General features: G+C 54.4%; 2 protein-coding genes across 4 annotated transcripts in view; one reads left to right on the forward strand and one right to left on the reverse strand.

Moving 5' to 3' along the window:
- SYT3 (synaptotagmin 3) lies at window positions 1–16,314 on the reverse strand. Of its 3 annotated transcripts, none has more exons than XM_057533538.1 (11): window positions 16,272–16,314; window positions 15,501–15,631; window positions 13,881–14,046; window positions 10,008–10,533; window positions 7,329–7,716; window positions 6,394–6,612; window positions 3,833–3,953; window positions 3,180–3,351; window positions 2,940–3,072; window positions 666–734; window positions 1–511 (listed from the first exon to the last, which is right to left on the reverse strand). In XM_057533538.1, exons 3-10 carry the CDS (start codon window positions 14,029–14,031, stop codon window positions 669–671), a joined length of 1,776 nt encoding a protein of 591 aa, XP_057389521.1. In that variant the 5' UTR covers window positions 14,032–14,046; window positions 15,501–15,631; window positions 16,272–16,314; the 3' UTR covers window positions 1–511; window positions 666–668. The 3 variants fall into 3 exon arrangements, with proteins under 3 accessions (XP_057389521.1, XP_057389523.1, XP_057389522.1); XM_057533540.1 differs by having other exon boundaries at window positions 13,881–14,051; window positions 16,272–16,308; XM_057533539.1 differs by lacking the exon at window positions 16,272–16,314 and having other exon boundaries at window positions 15,501–15,720.
- Window positions 7,533–20,516, forward strand: part of C19H19orf81 (chromosome 19 C19orf81 homolog) — a 23,819-nt gene continuing 10,835 nt past the window's right edge. Inside the window, exons 1-2 of the mRNA XM_057533650.1 lie at window positions 7,533–7,618; window positions 10,437–10,554. Of these exons, the coding sequence (XP_057389633.1) occupies window positions 10,488–10,554 (67 nt within the window). The 5' untranslated portion in view covers window positions 7,533–7,618; window positions 10,437–10,487. The remainder of the gene's footprint in view (window positions 7,619–10,436; window positions 10,555–20,516) is intronic.

Consider the following 20,516-nt stretch of genomic DNA (forward strand, 5'->3'; position numbering starts at 1 on the left):
TGGAGTGAGACCCACGGTATGTGTTTATTCTGGCATTGATAGCAGCAGCAGTGGGGGGATTGGCCAGACGGGGGATGTGGTGAACAGATAGGGTAGACACAGGTGTGCATGTGTCTAGGGGAACACGGAGGATTGGTCTGTTGACATTCACGGTGAGAACAAGGGTTAGGACACCAAGTCTTGTACAAACAGCAAAGAGACACACAGACCGACAGAGGTTTGGGGAGGGGTAGGGGTCCCCCAGACATGCACGGCCCCTCGCCTGGATGGGGAGCCCCGGGGAAGGGAGGACGGACACAGTGGAGACTGAATGCCCCCCACCCTGAAACAGGGAGCTGGGCCCGCCTGCCTTCCATCCCCACGCCTCCAGGGGTAGAAGGATGGGCAGGCCCAGGGCTGCCCCGCACCACGTGGCTCGGACGTTATGGCTTCGAGGAGATGAATTCACAGTCCGGGCAGGAAGGGATGGGGTCCTGAGGGGGCCTGGTCCGATCCTGAGCTTAGGCCAGACCTGCAGGACGGAAACATCAGTGATGGCAGAGAGCGGGCCCATGACCTGCTGTAGTTCCGTCACTATCCCAGGGACCCAGAAATCCCGGTCCCATGTCTCTCCATCCTCAGACCCAGGAGTCCAGCCCCTCCCACCCCCGGTCTGGGTTCCTTACCCCTCACTCTGAGTTCTCTTTCTCTGACAATCCTTTGCTGCCTTTTGTGAAGCTGGTCAAAGTCTTTTCCTGAAAGGGGAAATCCAGAAGGCTCAGGAGTGGGGGACAGAGACAAAACAGTTGCTAATAATCAATGTAATAAGACATCAAACCTGTTTTCATCTTTTTTTTTTTGGTTGCGATGCGCAGCTTGTGGGATCTTACTTCCCCAACCATGGCTTGAACCCTCGCCCTCGGTAGTGAAAGCGCAAGTCCTAACCACTGGACTGCCAGGGATTCCCTGTTTTCATCACTTACAGTTCTCTTTTTTGCCTGGCTCTGAAGTGATGGGACAAGCGGTACAACAGTCCCATTCTACAGATGCAGAAACTGAGACACAAGGAAGCAGTCAGTGGAAATGTGAGGAGAGATGAGGATACTGGGGTGAGGGGGAAGACCCTGCAGGGCCTCGGAGGAGCTGAGACCTAGTCCTGGGGTTGCCGTGGAGCCATGGGAGGGCTGAGCAGAGAAGGGGCAGGGTCAGCTCTGGGAGTAGAAAGATGCCGTGGGGCCACATAACACTACTGGCTGAAAGTCAAGGTCACGGCCAGACTCTGCCAGCGTTCAGCTCCTCTCTGCTGAGGAGCACGAGCAGGGCACACAGGAGCTTCCAGAGAAGTTTGTGAATAAATGAGTGAGTGAATTAGAAGAGCGAGTGACAGAAGGACGGAGAAGCTGCCATCTGTTTATCCAAGTAGAATCACAGTCTTTTCAAAACTCACATCTGAGTTCTGTGCTCAGTCCTTTAAATCCCCCCGCCCCCTCAACCCAGGAAAAAAGTCCAAAGCAGGGCCAGACTAGTCAATTCCAAGTGAGGAACTGACTCCTAGTGTAAAATTTAAGGTGCATCCAAACTCAGCAATCAAGATAAATGCTATTGTAATGCAATTTAAAAAAAAATCAAAATTAATGCAAAGAAAAATCCATGATGAGCAAAATATAAATTTTAAATAAAAGCCAGTCCTGTGCCATTTTAAATAAATTTTAAATGAAACTTGTTTTATTTAAAATTTATTTTATTTATTTAAAATGAAAATTTATTTAAATTGTAAATAAGGGTCAGTTCCTGGGCTCAAAAACTGGAGACGAAAGGAGAAATATGCACCTGATTTTTCTGTATTTAAAAATTTTTTTCCTGGCATATTAAAATAATTGAGAAAATGTTGAAAAAAAAAGAAGAGTAAGTGTATTGAAATTCACATTGTCTTAAGTTTAAATGTTTAATTTATACCCTACAAATAATTTAGTATAATTTTACTTTCTTGGCTTTAGTGACAGCAAATTCATCAATAGTTTCAAAATCTACTTCTTTGCTTTTCTTGGTTTCAAATGAGAGAACCACGTTTGAAAATTTCTCTTGACCAAGTAATGATCTTAAGTGATCTTAAATTTTTAATTTAAAAATTGTCAGGCTGGTTCTTGCATGACCCACAAGGCCTCTTGGGATCTGCTCGCACCCCTTCTTCGTCTGCTCCAGGCTCACCGCTGACACTAGCCTCCTCGATGATTCCGAGGAACGGGCAGCCTTGCCCTCTCCCTACAATCTTCTTCACCTGAGCCCATTCCTTTTCAACCTCCAGGCCTCTGCTCAAATGTCACCTCCTCCAAGAAGCCCTCCATGACCCCCTAATCTAAAGGGCATCCTCCATCCCCCATCCAGATTCCCTCTACCTCCCAGATTCCAAAACGTTTGGAATCTGACAGAGAGAAAAATAAATTAATACTATGATCCTTGGTTTGCTGCCCTGTGAAAATGTCTGTTCTGTTCTATTTCAACTTTATTTTCTTATTCATTTCAAAGGAAAAATTGTTGATCCCTACCCAGTAAACCACAATCCACCAATTTTCACAGCCTGCTTTAAATAACAAATAAAGAAAACCCCCGCTCTATTTTATCACCTAGTGTTTTCCTTTCGTTTGGGACTTAGCACCATGGGTAATAATAATAACAGTAGCTATTTACTGAGCCCTTACTAAGAGGCAGACACTTAGTCCTGCATTAACTCACTGAATCTTCGCATCTATCCTAACAATAGGTGCTATTAATCGTCCCATTTCCCAACAGAGGAAATTGAGGCACAGAGAGTTCAAGTAACTTGCTCTAAATCACACAGCTGGAGATGGTAGAGCGCGGATTGGAACCTAGGCTGACTCCGCAGCCCACAGAGGCGTGACGCGCTGCGTGAGTGAGGGGGCGACCGGCGGGGGGAGGGGCCTCGGGTGGCGCCCACGCACCTCCACCAGCGGGTGCCAGCGCTCCACGGGCTTGCGCGGGTTGGCCAGCATCTCGGCCCAGTGCTCGCGGCCATGGGGGTCGGCGGCGTCGGGACCCACGCGGCACACGCCGATCACCTCGTTGTGTCCGATGCTGGGGGTCAGGGGTGGGGGGTCGGTGAGCACCTGAGAGGGAGGGAGGCGGGCCCGGCCCCGCCCCCTGCTCTCGCCCTGCCCCTCACCCCCTCCCCCAGCCCTCACCAATCATAATCCACCACCGCGATGCTGAGCCCCACGTTCTCCACGCTCTCGGGGGCCACGTCGAACACAAGCGCCTCGTTGTACGTGGGGTTCAGCGTGTTCTTCTTGATCGAGGTTTTCCGCTTCTTCAGACGCCGCCCCTCGCTGATCAGAGAGGCCTTCACGTAGGGGTCTGGGGGCGGTTGTGGAGAGCACTGAACCTCGACTTCCTCAGACCCGACTGCGGACCCCAGACCCCTCTTCTCCCAGACCCAAGGGTCTGGATCTGCAGCCTTTTTCCCCCCAGCCCCTCCTCCCTCAGACCCAGGGTTCCAGGCCCCCAACCCCTCCTCCCTCAGACCCAGGGGTCCAGGCCCCCAGCCCCTCCCCCCTCAGACCCAGGGTTCCAGGCCCCCAGCCCCCTCCTCCCTCAGACCCAGGAGTCCAGGCCCCCAACCCCTCCTCCCTCAGACCCAGGAGTCCCCGCCCTCAACCCCTCCTCCCTCAGACCCAGGATCCAGACCCCCGGCCCCTCCTCCCTCAGACCCAGGATCCAGGCCCCCCAGCCCCTCCTCCCTCAGACCCAGGATCCAGGTCCCCAGCCCCCTCCTCCCTCAGACCCAGGAGTCCCAGCCCCACCCCCCTTCAGATGCCAGCGCCTTCCCGGAACCCACCTGAGAAGCCGGTGAGGTCCATTGCTTTGAGGTTAGAGGCTTTGATGATGGTCACGGTGAGGCGCCCGGCCGTGGGGAGGTAGCACAGTGAGAAATTGAGCTCCCCAAGATCCGCCTTTTCCTGCAGTTGGGGAAAGAGGGTCAGCGATGCCCTGCCTCAGCCTCCCACTGTCTCTCCCTGACTTTCTCTCCCATCCCCAGACTCCAGCTCTCCTCCCACATCTCCAGGGCTCAGGTTTCCGATCTACTTAACAATCTGACTTCGGGCCAAACCTGGTAACTCCTCGGCCACAGCTGCCTGCCACCGTCAAATCCTATTTGTTCTGCAGGGAAGACTGGAAGAGGCATGGGTGGGGGGAGAGAGCAGGAGAGGGACAGAAAGAGGGAGAGAGAGAGAGAAGAACACGGTGAGAAATAGACTGAGACAGAGATGCAAACTCTGAGAGATATAGTCAGAAAGACAGACCCACAGAGTTCTAAAGTCAGAAAGACCCAGAGGAGAGAGGGGTGGTAGAGCCCCAGAGAGGGGAGCACAGAAGGGGTGGGTAGGAGGAAGAGGGGCATAGACTCAGAGGGAGCACCGAGGCCTGGGAGGGGACAGAGTCCCCAAGGGGCAGGACTAGAGATCCAGAGAGGGGGACAGAGACTTGGGGGGGGGGTATGGAGACCCAGAGAGAGTGACAGAGACCCAGAATGAGAGGGGAGGGGAAAAGACCCAGAGAGAGAGAGAAACAGAGGCAGAGACCTACATCGAGAAAGGGACAGAGATCCAGAGAGAGTGGGGCAGAGAAAAGACACAGAGAGGTCAGTCTTAAGGCAGGAGACAGCTAAGAACCAGACAGAGGTTACAAGGAAGGCAGACCCTCCGCTGTGACACACACAGATGGACCTGGAACAGTGGCCAGAGCTAGGGGACCTATGACCCGCCTGCCCCATCCTTCAGCCTCATCTCGGCCCCTCGCCTCCCACCCACACTGATAGGAGCCCAGGTCCCTAGACTCCCTACTCAGTCCCCTGAGGCTTTGCCCAGGCTGTTTCCTTGGCTTAAAATACCCTTCCTCCCCATCTCCTCTCAGCCAACAAGCCTCGGCTTAGCTGTCACCTCTTCCCACAAGCTCCCAGTTTCCCTGCAGCCCTGAGCAGATTCTCCCCCTGTGTGTCCCCATAGTGCTGACCCCTGACAGCAAACTGTGTGACAACCTAGACCCACAGCTCCTGAGGACTGTCTGGGGTCCCCGGGTCTTGATCCTGAAAAAAAACAGTTGTTGAAGGAATGCATGAGTAAATGAAAGAATGAGCGATACCTGGAGTGATCAGGAGGGGGAGAGAAAACGAGAGGTGACCAAAGGAGACAAAAACGGATGCAGGAGGGTGCCTTCGGGTGGGGCTGCCTCGGGGAATGACAGGGAGCGGCGGTTGGTGGGACAGATGTGGGTCCTGGGGATCAGAACCCTACAACTAGGCACGTGGTTCTCAGAGGCTGGGCTTGGGGGACTGAGCAAGCAGGCTCTGGAGAGTCCAGTGAAGGGTACTTTAGGAAGAACCATGGGCATCTGGTTCAACCGTGTCATTGTACATATGGGGAAACTGAGGCTCAGAGAAGGGAAGGACCTTGAGTAGGGCCATCAGGTGGGCAAACCCAGCCCTCTCGTGATATGAAGACAGGGCTCACCCACCCCTGACACACACAGCTACCCCAGATTGGCAGAGAGCTGGAATGTTGGGAAACCCACAGACTGGAACTGAGAGGGCTGAGGAGTTGGGAGGGTGTGAAGTTTGGTGCGAGGAAGGGGTCAGGACACCCAACGAAGACCTAGGAGCGGGGTTTTGGGAAGGATTGGATGTACAGGAGAATGAGGTTGTAAGAAATGAGGAAGGGGCCCATGGCGGGTGTTGGGGGAACTGGGGAGATGTCAGGATATTGGGGATCCCAGTATGTCCGAGGCCTGGGGCATCAGGCTATCAGGATTCTAGTGGAGACCATGAAGAGACAGAGGATTAGATTATATTAGAGAATCTTAAAGTCAGGGGTTTGAAACAAAATGTCCAGAGATCAGAGAGGTTGGGGGAGTTCAGGAAGTCTGGGAATTGGAAAATTGGGAGGTTGTGAGGGGAAGGAAGTTGGGAAAACAAAAGCCAAGAACTTTGGGCTTGGGAAGTTGGAGGGTCAGGAATCTAGGGCCAGAGGGCAGACGTCATGGGGTCATGGCATGGAAGTTTGATAAAGCTGGCCGGTGGGTACATGGGCGTCTATTATAATTTTCTCAATGGTCACCATCAGATGTCAACGGGGTGGGGGGGGGGTGAGGTGGTGGTGTCAGAAGTTGGGAAATCTGGGGCCCAGTTATGATATTAATATTTGACAAAGTGCGGATGGGGAATTGGGGTCCATTATATCAGTCTCTATTCTTGCTTGTACGTTTGCAATATTCTACAACAAAATAAAGCTGAAAAGAAAACTCCAGGATCAAGGAGTTACGAGGTTATCAAGTGGAGGGCAAGGAGATGGCAAACTGAGGGGTCCCAGGTCCCCCGGGGTGGGGGATGCAGGAGCCACTGACCGAGCCACCCTCCACGATGTCCCTCCAGAGCGGGCGGTCGGGGGGCTGCTCAGCCAGCTCCAGGAGGTTGTCCAGAACCACCTGGCCGATGAGGTCGTGCCGGGAGAAGCGGTCAAAGTCATAGACGCTGAAGTGCAGTTTGCGCTGGGCCAGCTCAGCCAGGGGCACGGAGAACTGAAATGTCTCGTTGAACACGGGGTTCAGGGTCTTCCTGTGTACCTAGAGGGGGTGGGCGAGGAAGGGAGACAGACACCATGCCCACCAGCCCCTCCTGCCCGGGACCCAGAAGTCCGGACCCCTGCCCTCTCCTTCGTCAGACCCAGGAATCTGGACCACCAGCCCCTCCTCCCTCAGACCCAGGAGTCCCCGCCCCCAACCCCTCCTCCCTCAGACCCAGGAGTCCCCGCCCCCAACCCCTCCTCCCTCAGACCCAGGAGTCCAGGCCCCCAGCCCCTCCTCCCTCAGACCCAGGAGTCCCCGCCCCCAACCCCTCCCCCCTCAGACCCAGGATCCAGGCCCCCGGCCCCTCCCCCCTCAGACCCAGGAGTCCCCGCCCCCAACCCCTCCCCCCTCAGACCCAGGATCCAGGCCCCCGGCCCCTCCCCCCTCAGACCCAGGAGTCCCCGCCCCCAACCCCTCCCCCCTCAGACCCAGGATCCAGGCCCCCGGCCCCTCCCCCCTCAGACCCAGGAGTCCCCGCCCCCAACCCCTCCCCCCTCAGACCCAGGGCTCCAGGCCCCCGGCCCCTCCTCCCTCAGACCCAGGAGTCCCCGCCCCCGGCCCCTCCTCCCTCAGACCCAGGAGTCCCCGCCCCCGGCCCCTCCTCCCTCAGACCCAGGAGTCCCCGCCCCCAACCCCTCCTCCCTCAGATCCAGGGGTCTAGGCCCCCGGCCCCTCCTCCCTGGGACCCGGATGTCCAGCCCACCGCTCCGGACCTTGGTCTGAAACTTTTTCTTGCGGTCAGGCAGCAGGTACATCTTGACGTAGGGGTCTGAGAAGCCATTGGAGTCCTTGGCCGGGAGGTCCAAGGCCTGCAGGATCCGCACCACCAGCTGGTCGGAGCCGTAGAGGTACCTCAGGGCGAAGCTGATGCGGCCGCAGGGCGCCCCCGCGCCGGCCTCTCCGGAACCAGGGGCCCCGCCGCCCCGCCGGCCGCCGGGTCCATTCCCCTGGTACAACTCCGGCTTGATCTGTCCGATGAGCTTGGCTTTTTCCTCACCGCCTGGTAAGGGTAAGGGTAGGGCGGGCGGCCGCTCCTCACTGCCCGGATCCGGCTGGGGGCTCAGGGTCTGCTGGGTGAGGGGCCGGGGCAGGGCCGGGTACCTGCGGGGGTGGGGAAGGCAAGATGAAGTCAGTGGCTCCGATCTTTGCTGCATCTGAAGACCTGGGAGGCTGCTCCCTGCCTCCTCCCCAAACCCCATAGCCAGGTGTCCACAGATCCCCACCTGTGCCCACTGTGACCTTGAGCAAGGCACTTGAATTCTCTGAGCCGCAGTTTCCCCATCTGTGTGAGGAGGGTGACCTATCCCCTTTTCTAAGCTAGCTCCACCCCAGACCTGGGCTTGCACCAGCCTCTAGAAGCCTCCTTCTGACCTCAAGGGGTGACCCAGAATAACTTCTCTATGGACCCCTGGGGCCTCACACAGCCCAGACCCCCTGGTCCTGCACCTGCCCTTCTCCAAATCTCCCTAACCCGTCCTAGTCCCAGCCTCATCCTCTCCCACCTGACCATCGCTCTCCCTGGGCTGTTCTTTCTCTCTCAACTTCCTTTTCTGGCTGTCTGTGTTGGTAGAACACTCTGGAAGCCCAAAGCTCCATCCTTAACTATCTTTGCCATCTTCTCCCCTTCTCACTCACACGCTTTCCCTGGACAAGCTCAGCTGTGCCCCAGGTTTCCACAACCATCAGCAGCCTGATGTCTGCTAAATCTGTCTTCTGAGCTCCAGCCTGGTTCAGCCCCCAGCCTCAGCTGCCCGTCAGACACCACATACCCCTCGTGTTCCCTGCTGGGCTCAGTGCCTCCTCCCAAGCCCACTTCCTCTCCCAGTTCCCCAGAATCCACCTAGATTTGCAGGTCAGACACCTGGGGCCATCCTCATCTCCTCTCTCCCCTCCAATCCTTTCCCTGCCATCTCCTGAATTTCCCCATCCCTGTGGTCCCTGCTCATCCATCCTCTCCTGCATGGACCATCACACCCGGGCCCCTAGTGATGGGCAGTCATGACTGGACATGGCAGCCCCAGATGCGCTGAGAGGCAGGCATGAGGCTGGGGGAAGTGGGAGGGTACCAAGCCATGGAAAGGGATGCTGGGTGAGATGCCTTCAGCTACTGATCAGTGGGCCATTCCCTGCTCCCAGAGTGACTTTGAGGAGGTCATTAACACCCTCTGGGCCTCAGTTTCTTCATCTGTATAATGGGGGAAGGAGGAACTCAGACTGGTGTATCCATCAACCTCTGGAAGGCCTCCCCAGAGACCTCAAACTATATTTTCCATGAGCCCTTGGCCAGCCCCCTGGACAAGAATCACCTATGAACCTCTGGGGCCCAAGACAATCCTTCCGGGAGGCAGTTTTCCCCGGACGCTCCCCCAGACCCCTCCCATTCAACAAGACCCAGATAAGCTCAGGGTCTCCCTCAAACCCGCTGCTCTTCCTAGATCCTCTGATGGCTCCACCATTCACCCAATCCATCACCAGGCCAGACCCCTGGGTGCTGTTCTTACCTCCTCCCACCCCCTTCTACCCACAGCTGTCAGCCCCCAGTTCCATCCCTGACTCTCGGCCCCCTGACTCTCTCTACCTCGTCTCCTCCTCCACCATCCCCAGTTCAGCCTTGTTCTCTCCTGCCTGGACTCTTGGTATCCAATCTGTCTCTCCAGTCTGTCCCCTGTGTGGCCCCAGAGAGGCCTTTCTACACCCAGAGCTGACCTCCTCTGCTCACAGCCCTCTGTGGCTCGCCAGTGCCCTAGGACAAAGTGCCAAGCCCTCAGTCCAGCATTCAAGACCCTGGGTGATCTGGTCCTGCCCACGTCCCCTAGGCTGCTTTACTGCAGCCCTGGCCTGGCTGGATAGGGACAGCTGATTTGGGGACCCACTTCCCCTGGATTGTGAGTGCCATGAGGGCAGGGTCTGTCTGCCATGCTCACCTCTATTCTTTCCCAACACCCAGCTCAGCTCTAGCTCATATTAGGTGCTCAGTATACATGTACAGAATGATGAATAATGGATGGATGAACTGCAGGTCCCACCACCAATCCAGGCTTAGGGAGAAAGAGATGAATTGCTTTGTGCCTCAGGGACTCAGGGGTCTGATCTCCATTCTCTTCCACCTTCCTGATCCCAGAGTCCTGTCCTTGGCCTCCTCCTTCCTCTGGATCCAAGAACCTAGACCTCTAGCCCCCTCCTCCCTCCAACTCAGGAGTCTGGAGCCCTAGCCCCCTCTTTCCCCAGGATTCAGGAATCCACACCCCAAGCTCCCTCCTTCCCCAGGACTCGTGAGAGCCATAGATGGGAAAGAGACACATAAGAAGACCAGAAGTTCAGACACATAAGAAGACCAGAAGTTCAGAGTTCAGACCAGAAGTTCAGACCCCCAGCCCAGTAGCCTGTCTCACCTGGTGGTGGGTGCCAGGCTTGTGACCTGCTGATGCGACTGGGCACTGGGCAAGCCCCCACCACTGGGGGGAAGCAGGAGCAGCCCAGAGCCTGCACCGCCCTCAGAGGGCAGCTCAGGAGATGTCTGGCTCGGTTTGACCCCAGTGGCTACTACGGCAGCCGCGGCCTCTGGATACGAGTCCATGTCCAAGTAGGAGGGCTCTGGGGGGTCCGACCCCCCTAGGCTGCCCGGCTCCAGCAGCTCAGCGAAGGGCGGATGGTGGGCAGTGTGGGCGTGGTGGTGTGGGCCCCCCAGCAGGGGATGGCCACCCAGGCCAGCCCCCAGGTGGTGCCCACCGCCGCCTACCAGGCCTGCCAGCCCGACCCCAGGGCCTAGGTCTTTGCGCAGGGGGCCACCGCCCACCGCTGAGCCTCCCTTGTCCCTCCAGGGCACCCAGCACAGCTTCCAGGACACGAAGAGGGAGACACCCAGAAGGACAATGCCACAGAACGTCACGATGACCGACAGCAGGCTCACGGAGATGTCTGGAGAGAGTGAGGACAAAGGTCAGGGGTCAGGGCGGGGTCAGAGTTTATCCTCCCATTGCTGTCCCCAAGAGCTAACCTTTAGTACTTGCCACTCACCGTCCTAAGCACTCTACCTATAACACTTAGTATAAACTCCACGACTACTGAAGGTCGGTGTTTCTATCTAACCATTTGAAAGATGAGGAACCTGCGAGGTTGAGTGACTTGTGTAAGGCTGCACACGTGGTCAGTGACAGATCTGGGATGTGAACCGGCAGTCTGTCTTCGGATTTTAATCTTTTTATTCTCTTGATTGCTAGCCCACAGTGACTCTCTGTAAGGCAATACACGATCCGAGGTAGGACCAAGGTTCCCTAAAATGCTAAGAGTTGATCAAGGAGAAAGGAGACTGTATGGCATAGTTAGGCAGGTCAGGGTTCAAATCCCAGCTTGCTGTGTGGCTTTGGGAACATATCTTAACCTCTCTGAGCCTGACAGTCCCCATTTGACAAATGGGAAAAATCAGTTCTGCCTCTCATGGTGCTTTTAAGGAATGCAGGGAGTAAATGGTGTGCAGAGCAAGCTGGGGAAGATAATGGCGAACATTTCTTGAGAGGTTACTATGTTCCGGACACCTAAGTGCTTTATGGGCATTAGCTTTCTTATGCCTGACAGGCACGCTAGGAGGCTGGCAACATTATTACGCCCATTGTTATTTTCCACAAAAGGAAACTGAGGCCAAGAGACACGAAGTTACCAAAGACACAGAGTCCTAGAGCTGGAGCAGGGAAGTCAGGCTTCGAGTCTGGGTGCCTGGCTTTACCGTCTTCACCATTATGCTACCACACCTCAGTATTTCCCAATTAATGGTAGTTCAAACATGAATTTTTGTTAGAATAGTAAATCTTATTGCTGCTGCCACGTGTATCCAACACCACCGCCACCGCAGCTAACATATTCTGAATGCCTACTATGTGCTGATATGCCTTTCAGAGAAACCCAAGGACAGCCCAGATCTTGAACTGCAGGTTTCTGGTTCATTCAGTAATTGGTACCAGGAGCGGGGTTTTTCAAGGAAATGTGAATCTATTTGGGGTTGACTTGTGGGTGTCAGCGAGGTGGGACACGGGGGAAATTCCTGCTCTGTACAGACCATGGATTATGGGGGGCAGGGGGAGGAACAGGTGACTAAACCATTGGCAGCAAGCTCAGCTGGGTGGAAGGGCTGTGTCACCTCAGGGAGCTCTTGGTGGCAAGGGGATGCCCTCTAGTCCTGAGTTGCCCAGTGAATCTAAGTCAGTGGCCCATGGCGTTAATCCTCAGGATCCTATGCAACCTAAGGATGATGGATCCTATTTTACAAATAAGGAAACTGAGTCTCTGAGAGAGAGGACGTGACCCTGCAGGCCCACACGGCGGGCAGTGGTAGAACTCTGAGTTTCCTACCCCACCTCCAACCCCTTAGGGTGTTCCTTTAGAAGTGACCGACATCTACTTAGAGTTCTGGGGGCCTGTTAGAAACCGGAGCAAGGACTTTCTGGCCTCCTGAACATGGAAAGAGTTGAGAAAAGGGGGCCATTTTGGAAGAGAAGGGGGGAGAAGAATTGAAGAGATGCTTTCCCCCACTGTCAGCCTGACCCGGACCCTCTCCAGGTCAAAACATCAATCCTCCAAAGTCCGGCAGATTTCTCATTCCTGTCTGCCTGGACTGGGGAGCCATTTGGGTTGGGCAAGGCAGTGTAGTTGTGCAGTAAAATATTAACCTTGCCCAACGAAACATTTGGCCCTTGATCAGCTCCTGGGGGTGAACCTCTAAGCCCTTGGAAGGTCCTGCCTGAGCATTTTTATTTATCTGAGAAACTTGGGCCACATCAGATAGTCTGTGTAACAATGTGATGGATGGTGGGGTCTTTGGGCCACGTGTTATCAGCTTGACCTTCGGAGGGGCTAAGACCAAGTTCAGCCACACGGACAGTCAGCCCTGTCTGCATGACAGAGGCCCAGTGAAAACCCTGGACACCGAGGCTCTGGTGAGCTCCCCTAGTGGGCCCTACTCTGTGCATGTTGTCACACATTGTTGCTGGGAGAGTTAAGCGCTGTCTGCATGACTCCATCAGGACAGGACAACTGGAGGCTCATGGCTGGTCTCTCCTGCACCTTACCTTGTGCCTCCTTTCCCTTTGCTGATTTTAATCTCCTTCCTTTTGCTGTCATGAAATGTAGCCATGAGGATAACAGCTTTTCTGAGTTTTGTGAGTCCTAGAAATCATTGAACCTGAGGGTGGTCTTGGGATTCCCCGCCCCCCATAATTGCAGTAGTGTACTAGACTTCCTGGGGTCAAAAATCTGGCTCTCCTGTATACGGGCTATGAGATTCTGAGCGAGCTGCTTCAGCTCTCTGGGCCTCATTCCTCATCACTGTTCTGTGGACCTCCTGCACTCGACATGCTGAGCCCTGCCCCGGCACTCAGCATGTGTGACTGTCATTGTAACCTCCCAGCTCATGCTTCCTGAAGGTTCTTCATCTGGACGAGGGCACTCATGATATTCCGTAGCTCTCAGAGCCCTGCTGATTCCCAGCTGGGTTACCTGGAGCCAATCACTCCACCTTCTGAGCCTCAGTTTCCCCCATTGAAAATAAGGATTATAACTATTTAGTATTTTGTGATAACCTATAATGGGAAAGAATCTGAAAAAGAATATATATGAATCAGTTTGCTGAATCACTGTAAACCAACTATACTTCAATTAAAAAATAAAATTAAAAAAAAAAGAGAAAATAGGGATTATATGTACCACAAAGGGTAGTGGATCTTGTATACTGTCTGGTACACAGCTGGTGCTCAGTAAGTGTATTCCAACATATATTGAATGACCACTGTGCGCCCAGCTTGTTCTCAGCACTTCACGTGTGTTCTATCATTTGAGTCTCTCAGATGCCCCATGAAGTCGTCACTTTTATGATCCCCATTTTCCAGATGAGGAAATCGAGGCACAGAAGAAGCCATTCATTTCGTAAGTGGGGGAGGTGGGATTTGAACCCAGACAAGTCAGACAGACTGACTGAAGAGCCTGAGCTTCTAAGCACTATGTGAAATGCACAAAGATACCTGAAGGGGATGTATGGCAGCAGTGGAGTGGTGGCGAGGGAGGGTGGACAGCAGGCCCACAGGTCAGATGGACCACAGAGCTCCTTCTTCTTAGATCAGAGGTTTGGGGGACCAGCAACAGGCAGGATGGAGGCAAGACTGTAAGAGGGTCTGGCCCCATAAGGAACGGAAAGCTGAGCAGGGCTGTTGTGAATCTCTAAAACTCCTGGCTATAGTGGAAGCAGGGGGCTGGCCAAGACGGCTGGGGATGCTGACCTGCGTCGGGGCCCCGGGGGTAGCCTCTGATTCGCAGGTCGTTGAACTCTTGGCACCTGTCACTGGTGTCGGCATCTCGGACCCGCGCACAGAGGTCCGAGACCAGGATGAGTGCCCGACGGCAGAGGTCATCCTCGTAGTCTCCTGACATGGTGGCCAGCGGGTCCTGTTCTTGGGAGGGGCCGGGCAAGGGTGCAGATGGGGAATGGGATGGGGGAGAGGGGTGGATAAAGGGCGGAAAGAGACAGAAAAAGGATAGGCAAGGGGACAGCGATTGGGGGTGGATGGACAAGGGGATGGAGATTAGGGGAGGATTGGACAAGGAAAAAGAAATTAGGGGCAAATGGACAAGGGGGAAGAGACTGGGAAGGCCAGTCAAGGGGCAGAGATTAAGGATGCATAAATAAAGGGGTGGACAGACAAGGAGACAAGGATTAGGGTTGCACAGATGCAGGGACGGAATTTCGGGAGGGAGAGACAACGGAACAGCCATTTCTCATTTGTGCATTCAACAAATATTCACTGAGCACCAACTACATGAGAGGCACTGTGCCAGCTGCTGCAGATCCAGCAGGGAACAAACCCCACGCGGTCTCCAGCTTCCTGGTGTCACAATGCAATGAGAGGAGACAAGGAGCAAACAAATCAACAAACACACATAAACAAACAGGCACACATAAACACATAGCCCTCAGACTGTGAGAAGTGCTCTAAAAGAAATAGTTGGAGGATGTGTCACAAGGGCACCTGGAGGTGGGCAGTTGGGGGAGCTCTCTGAAATCTGAAGGATGAGTTGGAGCCAGCCATGGGCAGGGGGCAGTGGGGCTGGAGTGAGGAAAAGCATTCAAAGCAGCAGGAACAGCGTGAGCCATGGCCCAGGGTGGGAAAGGGCTTGGTAGGTCCAGGGAACAGGAAGGTGTAGACAGGGAGAGAGGGGAGGTGAGAGAGAGATGGATAGGGGTAGAAAGATAAGAGATGGTTATGTGTGGTGCTGGCTGGGGAGGGATGGAGATGAAAGATGCAGAGATAAGGACCAAGTTGAGAGAGGGAGAGATAAGGGGAGGGGAGACAGAGATAATGGGAAGGGCAGACTGGGGCCCAGAAGAGAGGGACGGATGAACAGACAGAGGGAAAGTTAAGGATTGAGACGTGGGATGGACAAACCATGAAGAATAAGCTGGTGTGTAATTCATGGGAGTGTGAGAGATGGGTGGACAGAGGGGCAGTGATAAGTGCCAGGAAAGAGCATGGACAGAAATATCTTTGAGAGACAAGCAGCGGACAAGAGGATGGATGGGGTGCAGAAATAAAGGACAGAAAAATCATGGCCAGAGATCACAGATGGACAAAAGGATACAGAGAAGGACCGGGCAGACAGACATGGGTGCAGAAGGAAGGTTGGATTGGTAGGGGGGAGCATAAAAGAGAGGGGACCAGGAGAAATAGGTGGCTGTGGGGAGAAGGGGAATTAGCGACACATGGTTTGGAACTAGACATCAGAGATGGGCTGGAAGGAGGGCGCTGGGGAAATTAAGGACAGACAGATAGGGCTCACAGAGGGATAGGTGTCCTGGGGTGCTGCAGAAGGCCAGGACTCCGAGACAGGCATATCAGACTCACCTGCGCTTATCCCTGCTGTGTCCTGGATGGCAGCCGAGGCGGCGGCTGGCGGTAGCCCATGGGGGTTGTAGGGTGGACACGGGGCTGCGGGCCTGTCCCTACGAGCCAGGTGGTGGGAGGGGGTGCTGGATCTGGGGGTCGTGGTCGTGAGAAAAAGCTCAGTCCGAGACTCACATCTTGTCCTACTCGGGCCAGACGCTCGACCCCAGGCGACCCCCGAGACGTCCAGCCACCCCTTCCCACCTCCGGGTCCCCAGCTCCGGGGAGGTGGGGGGGGCCTTAAAGACTACAATTCCCTGCAGGCCTTGCGCTCGCGTTGCTGCGGCTTCATAGACCAGGCTCTGCAGGGACTGATGGGAATTGAAGTCCTTAATACCTCTCCCGGCTGCGGAGAAGATGGGAATTTTTTTGGAGGTGGGGGGGTTATGAGATGCCGGGGTCCCAAGGCGCTGCAGGGGAGAGGAATAATGTCTGGGACCTCGAGAAGCCGCGGAGTCCTAAGTCCTTAGGGGCCATGGAGTGGGTAAACCATCCCCACGCTCGGGGGATCGGTGGGCGAGGTTGGGGTACACCTAGGTGTTTCGGGACCCCCCCTTCCAGGGCCACGTGCCCCCTCCCCCGGGGCGACCAGCAAACGCTGCAGCACTCCCACTCCCGGGCGGGAGATCCGCGCACCTCTGCACCGACCCCCGCCCCCACGCGCCGTGGCCGCCCCCCGGGATGGGCCTGGGGCGGGGGCTGTGGCAGGGGTAGGGGGAGGAGCAGACTCACCCGGAGCTGCCGCCGCCGCCGCCGCCGCCGCCGCCGCCGCCGCAGCCCCGCGCGCCGGCCGAGGTGCCAGCTCGGCTCCTCCCCCCGCCCCTGTCGCAGGTCCGCGGCTCCTCCCCCTGCACCCCCTCCTTCTTCCCCTCGGAACCTGAGGCTTCAAAGCCCAAATAGCGCGGCCGCAGCGAGGAAGAAGGGAGATTTCCCGAGACCGAGGCGTCTGAGACGCAGCGCTCTTCCACAGACGTGGATGCAGAGATCTGAGATCATGACCCTCTGCTCCCCCAGGATCCAAGGGTCCTGGACCTCAGCCCCTCCTCTCTCAGAGAAGTCCGGGGCCCCAGTCATCTCTTTCCCCAGGACCCAGGGTACTGAGCTGCCAACTCCCTCCATTCTCAGATCCAGGAATCCACCCCTCCTACTCCCTCCTCCCTTGGGGACCCAGGAGTCCCGACTCCCCAGCCCCCTTCTCCGCAGGACCCAGGACTTCCAGTCCTCCCAGCCGAGGAACTCTGAGGGATGGTGGTGGGCGGGGGGAGGCAGAGCCTCAGAATCAGCGGTCCTGAGTCTCAGCCCGATGTGGAGGTAGAAGCAAGGACCTGGATTTCAGTCCTTCCTGGGCCGGCTCCTGAGTAGATTCTCAGATACTTGCTGAGCATCTGCTGAGCGCCAGCCACTGCCTCTGTGTCCTTGCACTCTTTGCTATGAGTTCGTTTCCTCATCAACAAGATATAGACAATAAACCTGTTTCGTAAGGGACCCAGAGGTTTGAAAAACCAGTCAATATAGAGGGAGAGCATTGACACCAAGTAGGTGCTTAATGAGTATTTTTTAAAAGCAGCAAATATACCTTTACCGGTATAGTAATAGCAGTGAATGACAATTGCCACTGTGATCTGGGCACTGCGCTAAGTGCTTTGAAAGCATTCTCTGAGTTAATCTTCACTCTGGCCCCCTGAGATGGGGGCAATTATGTTATTCCCATTTCACAGAAGAGACAACTGAGGCCCACAGAGGTTAAATCCCTTGAAGAAGATCCAGAGCTACCTGGTCTCAGTGGCAGCCCGTAGAGGTGACTTGGAGCCCCCTCACCACCCCCAGTCTTCCTCAGTGCTGCCCCCTGCCTCTCAGTGACACCCATATAAATATAATCTCCAAGTAAAAAATTGCTGCTTCTTCTGCAAATACTTTAAGACGAGTCCCCTAGGCCCTCCCTTTAATTAGATAATCCGCCCAACTCATGCCTATGTATACATGTTGCAGTCACCATCATATTTTTGAATGCCCCAGAAATGCCTTCCGGGTTCACTCCGAATCCTATCCTCAGTGCTTCTTGTATTCTCCCGGATAGACCTACATTTGCACCCAGGGAAGCTTGCATGGGGGGGTGGTGCACCCACAGATATGTGCACACAAGTGCAGGCACCCCAAATACCACTCTCACAGCCAGACCTCCGCCCAGGGTCCACAGGCAGCTGTGTTCCACAGGGAGAGACACACAGAAAGAGTATGCAGCAATGCACACTTTCAGAGATGTGCACACAGATGGGCTTGTCAGACTCCCATGACATGTTCCCAAAGAGGCACTTGGGTATCAAGGAATAGCTGTAGTGCATTGGTTGTGTGTGTGACTTTGGAAGTGGGGTACCTGAGTTCATATCCCAGCTCTTTCATCATTTGTGGCCTTGGGTGAATAACTTACATTCTTGGTGCCTCAGTTTCCCCATCTGTAAAAGAGGGTAATCTTTTTTTTTTCTAATTTTTTTTTATTGGGAGGGTAATCTTTTTTAAAACCCACCTCATTAAATTATTTCGAGGGTTGAATTAAATTCACCAGAGATGCTTAGAGAAAATGGTTAATGTTTACTGTTGTCATAATTAGTAATTACATGCATTTGCTCATGGACTCCTTCACTGCATTTTACAAGTGAGGAAATTAAGGCTCAGAGAGGGGAAGTGCCCTGCCCAAGGTCACACAGCTGGGAGGTGTCAGATTTGAGATTCAAAGCCATGTGGTCCGACTCTAGACTCCTTGCATTCAGCCTACATTGTTTGCATATAGGAAGTTTAAGGACCTTGCCTGTCATCACCACCAGGGGTGTAGAAGAGCGCAGAGCACTGGACAGGGAACCAGGAGACAGAGACATTCGTTCCATTCAATCCATGCATCCAATTTGATAGATACTTACTGAGCATCTACTGACTGCCAGGCACTGTTCTAGGCACCAGGGATTTGGCTGGGAACAAAGCAGACAAAAATCCCAGCCTTGGGAGGACTCACGGTCTAGTGGTGGAGACAGGTGGTCATTAAATAACTCCATATGGGTATCAATGTTAGGAAGGAAAGTCCAGGGTGCTGTGTGCCTGAGAAGGAGGTCAATGGAAGGCTTCTCTGAGCAAGTGACATTTGAGTTGGCATAAGTCAGGTGAAGATGGGGGAGGGGAGAGGACTGGTCCAGGGAGAGGGGACAGTCCATGCAAAGCCTGGGGTAGGAGCGAGTTTGGCACATGGAGGAGGACTGATGAGCACGTAAGCTCCATGGGGGTAGCACCTTTGTTTACTGCTGTGTCCCCGCTGCCTGACGTGGTGCCTGGCACACAGTGGGCACTCAATAAATATTGGTTGGTTGAATGAATGAACAAGTGGATGGATAACTAGAGAAGTGTATGTATGTATGTATGTATGAGCTGGATGGGTGGATGGATGGATGAGCGGATGGATAGCTGAATGAGTGGATGAGTGGATCGTTGGATGGATGCATGCATCCATGCAGGAGTGAACGGATGAGTTTGCAAAGTACCTACAGATTCACACACAAATGTGCCTGCAAACAAACGCAGACACACACCCAGAGACATGCACGTTGTGTGTAAACACAGGTTCGCCTCTTCTCCTGGTGCTCCCCTCGGAGAACAAACACCAAGAACAGAGGTAGACCAAGCTGGCCATGGCCTGTGTGGTTGAGGATGAAGGGAGGCAAACCCTCTAACCAGAGCTACAGCCAGCACCCCCGCCCCCCACTGCGGCGCTGACATAATTTCTGGAATAGAAGGAAAATGCTGATTCAGGGATTTGTGTCCCGGGCTGCATGCCAGGCCAGGGAGTGGGACAGGGATGGCCCAAGAGAGTTGGGGTGAGTGGCAGAGGGAGGCAGGTGGGGCTAAGGCAGAAAGACCGGGAAGGAGGTAGAGAGAGAGAAACAGAGAGATGGCAAAATAAAGTGATGGACACAGAGAGAGGCACACACACACACACGGACAGATAGAGACATGCAGAAAGGTATAGAGACACAGAGAATGAGAGACAAAGAAAGTCAGAGGCACGTGATGTAGAAATTCAAATTCAGACACACAGAGAGATGAGGAAGGGTTCCAGAGACAAGTAGAGAGAGGAAGAAAAATAACGGAGACACACAGAGATGGGAACTTAAGGGACCCAGACACCAGAGGGAAAAAGAGAGAGAGAGAGCCAGATGCACACACACACATACACACACACACACACACAGGTGCAGAGAGAGAGAGAAAGACAAAGATACCCAAAGAAGGAAGAAGAGAGAGGTCCAGAAGAGGCAGCTAAAGCTGGTCACAGAGATAAAGAACTCTGGAAAGGGAGCAACCTTCAACTGAGTGCCTCCTGTGTGTCTGGCTCACATGAGGGGGCTTGCTGTATCGTGCTTTATTTAAGCACCATTAGCCCGTCAAGGCAGCATTATTGGTAAGAGATGAGGAAACCAAGGCTCAGAGAGGGAAAGACATTTGCCCAAGTTTGCACAGCCTGGGCATGGCGTTTGATGCTAGCCTGTTTGACTCCAGAGTCCATATTCTCTTCTTCATCCTATGTTACCTCATGCAGACCAAGAGACACAGGGCAGTGGGCTTAGGGGGTACTGAGTGTGAGTCACAGCGATAGAGGGAAATCGTCACTTGTTTATTCATTCAACATACATGTTCTGCACTTCCCTGATGCTGGAGAGCCAGAGATGAGTCAGGGGCCCTTGGTCTGGAGGGGGAGGCAGACACAGACCCAAATTCCTGAGCAAGACAGGCAGAGTGCACAGTGTTCAGAGGTCTGAAAAAAAAAAAAAGGAGCAGATAAAGAACGTGCAGAGGACGGAGACAGAAAACACAACTGGTAGGAGGAGGAGTCAGAGAAGGCTTCCTGGAGGAGGGGGCACTTGAGCTTTTTATGAAAGGATGAGGGCGTTTGGGCACCAGGAAAAGGGCAGAAGGCAGCATGTGGAGAGTGGA

This window comes from Balaenoptera acutorostrata, chromosome 19, assembly GCF_949987535.1.
Source record: "Balaenoptera acutorostrata chromosome 19, mBalAcu1.1, whole genome shotgun sequence".
NCBI lineage: Eukaryota > Metazoa > Chordata > Mammalia > Artiodactyla > Balaenopteridae > Balaenoptera > Balaenoptera acutorostrata.

Coding starts and splice junctions, on each gene's coding strand:
- SYT3 (XM_057533538.1), bottom strand. CDS start 14,031: ATGTCAGGAGACTACGAGGATGACCTCTGCCGTCGGGCACTCATCCTG. Junction 10,534..13,880: donor CCCCCGGGGCCCCGACGCAG/GTCAGCATCCCC, acceptor CACTCTCTCCAG/ACATCTCCGTGAGCCTGCTG. Junction 3,352..3,832: donor GGACCTCACCGGCTTCTCAG/GTGGGTTCCGGG, acceptor AACCGCCCCCAG/ACCCCTACGTGAAGGCCTCT.